The sequence below is a fragment of the Myotis davidii genome, unplaced genomic scaffold (genome assembly GCF_000327345.1).
Source record: "Myotis davidii unplaced genomic scaffold, ASM32734v1 scaffold461, whole genome shotgun sequence".
NCBI lineage: Eukaryota > Metazoa > Chordata > Mammalia > Chiroptera > Vespertilionidae > Myotis > Myotis davidii.
In genome coordinates, this window is record NW_006295825.1 from 1,769,167 (window position 1) to 1,778,357 (window position 9,191).

Here is a 9,191-nt window from a genome sequence, read left to right on the forward strand (position 1 = left end):
AGGCCTCGGGCGTGGGCAAGGGGCCAATCCTGCGATTGGAGGGTGATGGGGGTCAACGCCTGAGGGCTCCCAGTATGTGAGAGGGGGCAGGCTGGGCTGAGGGACACTCCCCCCCACCCCTACCCAGTGCATGAATTTCGTGCACCGGGCCCCTAGTCATTACATAAAAGGGTACGGTCTTTTTTGTTTTTAGTTTTATTCATTTCAAACGGGCCGTAGTTGGCCCACGGCTGCTCTAGATACACTTGCTGCCTCTCAGGCTACCTTCCTCCTTTCCTGGAGCCACGGTCTGTTGTTCCCTCTACCTGGAAGGCTCTCTTATTCAACCTGCTTTGAAGAGTTAGCATCCACTAATGCTTTAGCTCTCAACCCAGATGTCTTTTTGAGAGAATTTTTCCTTGGGTCCCTGGTCAGGTCATAAAAATATATAATATAATTTCTCATGGCTCCCTTTCCTTATCTTTCACAGCACTATCAAAGTTTACGATTGGGTACATATTTGTAATTGTGTTTTAATGATGTTTATTTCCACCACTAGACCATAAGTACCATAAGTGTAGGGTTTGTATGACTCACCACTCTGTCCCAAGTGCCTTGTTCAGTGCTTGGCACTCAGAAGGAGTATGTGGTGGCTTTACAGCTTGTCTGTAAAAACATGTCCTTCCATCCTGAGCGTTTAATTGATCTCCCTTTAAATATGGGCTGGTCTAATGACTCGCATGTATTTAACAGAATGTGGCAGAAATGATGCTAATTCATAACAGGTAATTTGGCTTCCTCCTGGCCTGCTCTCTTTTGGGATGCTCCCTTTCAGAACCCAGATGCCACACTGTGGGGATGCCCTGGCAACATAGGGAGGCCACATGTAGGTGTTCCAGCCAAAAGCCCCACTGAAAACCTAGCCTACAGCCAGCATCAACTGCCAGACATGCACTGAGGAAGGCTTGGAGATGCTTCCAGCCTCAGCTGCCTTCTGACTGCAACCATATGAGAGACCCTGAGCAAGAATTACCTAGCTGAGCCCAGTTACTCCTACAACTGTGAGAGACAAAAATAAATTTGTCATTATTATATAAGCCACGAAGTTTTGGTATGATATGTTATGTAACAGTAGATAGCTAGAACAGAGCCCAATAAATACTTATTGAATGAATAAATGTGGAGAGCTCTGGTTGAAGGAATATTGCCTGTGCTTCAGCTCTGTGCAAGTTTTAGTTGACAACTCTCAGTTTCTCCTTCCCCAAGGGGTCCTGAAGATCCTGAAAACTTCAGTTCAGAAACTCAAAGGTCTGTACTCCTCATACCCACTCAGGGGGAGAGAGGCTTGTGGAACATGGTGAGGCCATCAAAAGTTAGATCTGGCAAGAACCTCAGAAAACATCCATGTTACTGAGGGTTCTCAAACTCCCACATGGTTTCAAGATAGCAAAAACATACATTTTTCTCTGTGTGTTTGTGTGTTTTCTTGGAGAGAGGATCTCCAGGATTTAATTTTTTTTAAATTGTATTTGTTGCCCTAGCCGGTTTGGCCTGCAGACCGAAAGGTCCCGGGTTGGATTCCCATCAAGGTCACATACCTCGGTTGCAGGCTCCTCCCTGGCCCAGTCCTGGTCAGGGCTCATGCAAGAGGCAACCAATCAATGCGTTTCTCTCCCATCGATATTTCTCTCTGTCTTTCCCTCTCTCTTCCACTCTCTCTAAAAAATCAATGGAAAAATATCCTCGGGTGAGTATTAAAAATAATAATAAAGTATCTCATTAAAAAAATAAAATAATAAAACATTTTATTTGTTGATTTTAGAGAGAGGGAGGAAAAGAAACATTGATTTGTTGTTTCACCCATGCATTCATTGGGTGACTTTTGCATGTGCCATAACCCCAGTGCATTGGGATGAGGCTCCAGCCAACTAAGCCACCTGGCCTAGGCCTCCAAAATCTAATTTTTATCAGATTCTTAAAAGATTTGTGTCCCCTAAAGTGGTAAGAACTACTTATTTAGTCCAACTCTCTCAATTTCTATGTTAAGAAACTGAGAACATTTTGTTTTCTGCTAATAAGGTGATTAGTTACCCTAAATAAGCTTCCTTCTGAAAACAGTTCTGGATAAAAGAAATCTTTCAAAAAATACACTGATGAGCTGGCAAGAAAATGAGGAATATTCAGGCCAAACAACTGACAAATCCAGAGAATGAAGCTGAGCAATGAAACTGACTTTTGCCTTGAGCACATTTTTATTTTATTTATTTATTTACTAAAAAACATATAACATGAGATGTATCCTCAACAAATTGTTCACTGTGCAGTACAATATTGTTAACTACAGCACAGTGTTGTATAGAAGATATCTAGAACTTTTTTATCTTGTACATCTGAAACTTTATTATTATTTTTTAACCCAATAAACTTGAACTTGAAAATTTATGGCCCTTTGAGGGTGGGATTTTTTGAGAGAAACCAGTGGTGTGATAATGAATGGCTCTCCAAAAAAGCAAAGCACCCTGTTTTTAGTGTTTGCCGATTTCCATGATGTAAATACTCCACCATGGCCAATTTTAAGGTATTAATTGTATTAGGAATTGGCATGCAAAATTCCTGGATATTTGGTTCTTCTGAGCTGGTAAGAGCCAGTTCTAGCACTCTACTGAGAGAAACTCAGGGCCCCTCTAAGGTGGAAAGGCTAATAAATCCTTCCCCACACAAGACTGGGACTTTAGTGAATGAATGAACTAGAGATAAGCATTACTACCTCCCAACAGACTGAAAAGAAAATCATCTGCCTTAATTTCCCTATTCTCAGAAAAAAATAAAATATCCCTGCAAATACGTCATAAGAAGCCTTACATGTGGATCTGAAGCCCAAATTCATATTACATAGGTGGTCTAAAATAATTATGTCAAGCATTAATTTAAAGAGTGCCCAGTCTGGTAATGCTGGAAGTATCTGGCAACTCAAATACAAACCCTCCTGGAAAAACTCACCTTTACCCTAAACCTCAAGAATCCCCAGAGGAGTTATGAAGAAATGAGTAGGTCCTAGTTGAAAATCACAAAACATTCAGGGAAACAACACACTGTGGAAACAAATCAGCATGGACTCTAGATGTTGAAGTTATCAGATGAATAGTATAAAATAACTATTTAGAATACTTACAGCCCAGCCTGCGTAGCTCAGTGGTTGAGCACTGACCTGTGAATCAGGAGGTCACGGTTTGATTCTTGGTCAGGGCACTTGTAGAGCTGTGGGATCGATCCCCAATGTCGGCGTGCAGGAGGCAGCCAATCAATGATTCTCTCTCATCATTGATGTCTCTATCTCCCTCTCCCTCCCTCTCTCTTAAATCAATAAAAATATGTTTATAAATAAATAAATAAAATGCTTACAAAAGAGAAGCTTGAAAATTTGAGCAGGGAACAAGAGACTCTGAAGAAGAATCAAGTGTATTTGAATAAGAAAGGAGTAGCATATCCCTCTTGAAATTCAAAGTATCATAACTAAATATTCAAATTCAATGGTTGTATTTGATAGAAGATTAGACACAATGACTATATCAGACACAATAAGATTAGAACTGGAAGATAGAGCTGAAGAAATTCTCTAAAATATAAATAAAGATAAATAAAAATATGGAAAATATGAGAGTAATTAAAAGACATGGAGGGCAAAGTAATAAGGTCCGATATATATATATCAAGAGAGTCCAGAAGGAAAGAGATCATGGGACAGAAGTAATAATTGAGTTGGTGGCTGAGACTCATCCAGAAATCCTTCAATCCTTGCATTCAAGAATTTTAATAAATTCCCCCAAAATAAGTTTGAAAATCTACAAGTAGTTACATCATAGTGAAAATGCAGGTTACCAAAGACAGAGAAAGTATTAAGGACAGGCCCTGGTTGGTGGTTAGAGCATCAGCCCGAACACCAAAGGGTTGCAGGTTCAATTCCCAGTCAAGGGCATGTACCTGGGTTGTAGGCTCCATCCCTGGCCCCAGTTGGGGCACATGTGGGAGGCAATCAATCAATGTGTCTCTCTCACATTAATGTTTCTCTCTCTCCCTCCCCCTCCTTCTCTCCCCTTCCCTTCCTCCCTTCCAATCTCTAAAAGTCAATGGAAAAAATATCCTCGGGTGAGGATTAACTAAAACAATTAAAAGTATTAAGGACAGATTATTTTCAAAGTAGTGACAATTACACTGAAATAGCTGATTTCTTACTTAATAGCTGAATGTCAGTTGGAATTATATCTTCAATGTACCCAGAGAAAATGACTATCAACCAAGAATTCTAAAACCAGTGAAAAGCTATTTTAAGAATAAGAAAAAATAATGACATGATGAGATGAACAAAAACTGTATTTGCCACCAGTAGGCAGAAAGAAAGTGATCCCAGATGGAAGAAATGAAAGACAAGAAGGAATGTAAAGCAAAGAAAGTGGTACATATATGAGTAAATTGAAACAAATATTGTATAATCAATAATAACAATGTCTTGTAGGCTTTAAAAACACAAGGTAAAATTCAAATACATAAAGGAAACAATATATAAGCTAGGAGAGGGGAGATTAGAATTAGCTCTAAGGTCCTTGTTTTATTTAAGAAAAAAATTAAAGATACAGACATAGACAAATAAAATATGTATATTAAAATTTCTAGTGTAACCACTAAAAATAGCAAAAAAATGCATAATTTGCAAACTAGTGAAGGAGAAAAAAATCTAATAAAAAATAATTGAGAAAGCAAGAAAGAATAGAAAAACATCTAGAAAAGTTGTGGGAAAATACAAAATAATAGGGTAGAAATACATACATATATACTAGTACATACATACACACATAAATACATACATGTTATGTGTGTGTATGTATCAGTATTTTAATCAATGTAAATGGACTAAATGCTTCAGTTAAAAGGATTGGTGGCCATACTAACCAATGCATCGACCTCCATTTTTTCAGGGATATGTTAATGGCTCCACTCCCCGCTCTGTGGGTGAGTTTTAAAGCTCCCTGGATGATCCAAAAGTGCAGCATTTGAACCTCACAAGGACCTTGAATGACAGGCACTGCCGTTATCCCCACGGTACAGGCAGGGACATTGGGGCGCAAGAGGTAAAGCCACTTGGCCAAGGTCAGAGGATCAGTGGAAGGGGCAGGACTGGAGTCCGAGATGGTACGAGCAGGCGGCCCCTGCTTGCCGTGGGCCCAGGCTTCGCATGGCCAGCCAGGGAGCTAGTCTCCTCCAGCTGTGAAGACCTTTCTGTCACCCCCTTTTTCCCCTGAAGCACCGGGCTGGGCTCTTCCAAACCCAGAACGTGGTGGGTCACCCCCACTCACCCAGCTCCTGGTTCCTCTCACTGGAAACGCGTGACCTTTGGTGAGGGGGAGGATGCATATTTGAGGTGAAATGTTGTATAACAGCCAGGAATGGAAAATATTAAAAGCCCATGGGCGCCAGCAAGGTTCGCGCCAGGGCCAGAAAGTTCAGAAAAGAAGAGGAAGGCTCGCTGTGGTGGCCTTCCCACCCCCCAGGCCTCAGGATGAGCCAGGGGCCCCGCCCTGTATCCCAGGCTGCCTCCATCTTCAGAGTCAGAGCAAACCCCGCCTGGGTCGGAGGAAAGTCTTGTTGTGGTGACTCCAAGGAGAAAGCCCCCTGGGCGTATTAGGTTTAGTTTATCCTAACCTGGGTACAGGGGTGGTGGGCATAGGGGGTGGGGCCATTGGAGAAGGAATATCTTACTGGGAGAACACAAGGCTCGGCCAGCCCGTCCACGCACAGGTTCTGAATGGTCCGGGTGCTGGGATGCTGAGAGAGTGACACATGGTCCCTGTCTTCTAGGGGTTTCACTGTAGTGACAGGTCAGGTGGGAAAACAGACAATGTCAGTAGAATAAACGCTCTTTCGAAGGAGTGCACAGGCCACAAGGCTTGTAGGAGGCAGAAGAGGGTCAGTTAGTTCAGCCCAGGGCTACAAGGAAGGGTTCCTGGAGGAGGTGGTACCTGGCTGAGGCTTGCTGCACGTGGGTATTGTGAGAATGTGCACAAAGCCGGTGTATGGATACATGCCCTTAGGAATGTAACTCTGTGTGTTTGGAAAAAGAGACAGAGAGACACAGGCAAATGGACTCCTTCTCCTCAGGGGGGCCCTGCCATCACTCCCTTTCCTACTGCTCCTCACAACACACTAAGGTGCAGACACACTGGTAGTCACAAACAAACACACATGAGCACATGCACATGTATGGGGTGTCCCAAAATTCACGCAAGATTTGAATTTTGCGTGAGCATTAACAACAACAACAACAACAAAAGCCAAATTTTACTTGGTTTATTGAATCAGATTCTAATATCTGTTGCCCTTTGATTTCAATCCCTTCAATTTGATAAGCATTACCAAGCACCAATTATGGCCCAGGAGCAGGGACAATGAAGACCAATAAAGACCACGGCTTTGCGTATGTGCCAGCAAAGCTGTGGAGGCCATTTACCCGATGTGCTATTCCATACATAACCCTATACTGTATTCTTTATGAATCAATAAAAAAATTTTCAATTTTTAATTATAAACCTGTGTTTCCTATCAAAATTACTTCTTGCGTGAATTTTGGGACACCCTATACAAGGTAAGAGAGAGCTGTTTCTGTAAGAGAGAGGTTTCTGTAAGAACTGGGGGTAGAAGATAAGGCCCCTAGTGGCTGGGAATCTGCAGGGAGGGTTGCAGAAGCTGGGATAACTGCTCTGCTGAAAACGGACAGAGTCTGGAGGGAGGTGTGAGGAGCGGTGGAAGAGGAAGGAGCTTTAGAGCCCATCTCATCCTCTCATTTCACTGTGGAAGAAACGGAGGTCCAGAGCGGGCAAGTGAAATGCCTAAAGTTACACTGCACTTGGGGATCAGGGCGGAGTGTGGGCATAATACACCACAACACACCCAATCAGGCTGGCACACGCCACACAGCTGCTCGCACTGCGCACAGAATGAGGCCCACAGACACACCACAGTTGCAGGTGCTGTCCCCCTGGGTTGCCGTCATGTACACTTCAGGCTGTTTCCATCCCTCATTAAGCTGGAGCAGCTGGGCCATGCCTGCCCGCCCACTGGCCCCTCTACTCCAGCATCCATGAATCATGTGGCCCCTGGTGGGAAGTCCAGCATCTGGGAACCTGGGTCATGGTGTCTGTGGGTCTGCTCTGAGCATTCCCTGGAGACGCCCAGCAGCAGAGCAAGAGCTTCACCACAGAACTGACTCAGAGCTGCCCGGATGTCAGGGCTGGGCCTGCATCCTCAAGGGAGGATGTCTCAGTGTCTCAGGGCAGAGCCAGAAGCCTTACCAGACCCAGAAGTGGGATTGCAATCCCCTAGCTCAGTGATCGGCAAACTGCGGCTTGCGAGCCACATGTGGCTCTTTGGCCCCTTGAGTGTGGCTCTCCCACAAAATACCGACTTCTGTGCACGGGCCACGAAGTTTCAATCGCACTGTACGTGTGCGCCCGCACGTGGTATTTTGTGGAAGAGCCACATTCAAGAGGCCAAAGAGCTGCATGTGGCTCGCGAGCCGCGGTTTGCCGACCACAGCCCTAGCTTCATCTCAGTGAGATGCCAGGGAGTCTCCTGGGTGCAGAGAGGAGCCTACATGTGGAACAGAAGACCTGGGCTCCACCCTGGCTATGCCCCTCCCCCCATGAATGGCCTAGAAAAGCTTATTTCCCATCTGTGAGATCTATGAATCTATGATGTTGAGCCAGGTACACAGTCCTTGCCCTTCAGGAGCTCAAGTGAGGGAAGATAGAGCTCTTCAACTCAGGCAGGAACCAACTGGGAAATGGTGAGGCTGGGGCTGGGCAGTTCACAGGGAGGAGATAAGTGCAGGCTACAGTGCTTAGAGTATGTGTGTGTGCATGTTCAGGTATGAGGATAAACCCTCATATTATGTTGGCAACCCTCATGGTATACTACCACACCCCAAATCCCTTTCTAGCTGTAAGTGCCCCCCACAGCTCCCTAGCTGGGAAAGCAGTACCATCATAGTATTTGGTCAAAGTGGCCACTGATTGGCTCAAGCTGAGCATCTGACCTAATCAGTCCATTTATAGCAGTGGTTCTCAACCTTCCTAATGCCGCGACCCTTTAATACAGTTCCTCATGTTGTGGTGACCCCCAATTCCATTGTTACAAATTGAACATAATTAAAGCATAGTGGTTAACCACAAAAACAATATGGAATTATATTTGTGTTTTCCGATGGTCTTAGGCGACCCCTGTGAGAGGGTCGTTCGACCCCCAAAGGAGTTGCGACCTACAGGTTGAGAACCGCTGATCTATAGGCTGGCTGGTGACTGGTGAAGGGCTTCAGGGGGAAGGCTCCACCCAATAGGGATAGGAGTGGGAACTAGCTGAGCCAATCCGGATGATTCCTGCTAGGACAGCTCTCTCAGGAGCAAGAGGCAAGGGGAGCTACCAGGTAGAGTGAAGTAGGCATACCACAGGAGAAATACCAGGCTGCCTGTGAGAGGGGGGCCTGTCCCAGAGTCGCCCAGCCCAGCTCCTGACTTGGCTATCTTTATATCAATCCTTGTTTTTTCCCCCAGAATTGCCTGAATTATCATTTTGTCCCCTGACCTGCATAACCAGTTAAGGAGCCCCTCATCTCCCTGGCATCCCGGAAAGCCACCAACTCTGTCCACCATCCGGTATGACAGGCCACTGTGAGAAGATGAAAAGATCAGAGGACTGGAAATTAGGAGACCCGACCTGGGTTTGAGTCCGAATCAAATTCCTAAGCTTCCCCCAAAAGCCAGGTCTTGGCAGAACTCCTGCACCTCACACAGAGTCCTTATCCCTCCCTGGTTAGGATCAGGCTAAAAAGAAAACCACAGCAACTTTAACAAGCAAAAGCAGCCAGAAAGGTAAAGGCAGCTGATGTGTTCCCAGGGCACCTCCCTCTGTTTGATGGAGGCTGATTAATTGAGTGTAGAGGAGCCTCCCGGGAGAGAGCGAGTCATTGGAGGGGCAGTTCTGGACCCAGGATTGTCTTGACGGCCTCAGCAATCTTCTGCTGCAGTTCTCAGCAGACTCACGTCTGAGTCCTGGGGAGAGCAGAGGGGCTGTGAGTAAAAGCTAAAAGAGATACTTCACTGAGAAGTCTGTGTCTTATTTGGGCATAAGCAGTCCTGGGGAACAGGGAGGAGAGGCATTCATTC

General features: G+C 44.9%; 1 protein-coding gene across 1 annotated transcript in view; it reads left to right on the plus strand.

Annotated features, from left to right (window-relative positions):
* PARP16 (poly(ADP-ribose) polymerase family member 16) overlaps positions 1 to 1,076 on the plus strand; it is a gene marked incomplete at its 5' end in the record, with an annotated part of 43,256 nt that extends 42,180 nt beyond the window's left edge. Inside the window, one exon of the mRNA XM_015568465.1 lies at positions 815 to 1,076. Coding sequence (XP_015423951.1) covers positions 815 to 937 — 123 coding nt within the window. The remainder of the gene's footprint in view (positions 1 to 814) is intronic.
* Positions 1,077 to 9,191: the final 8,115 nt, after the last annotated feature.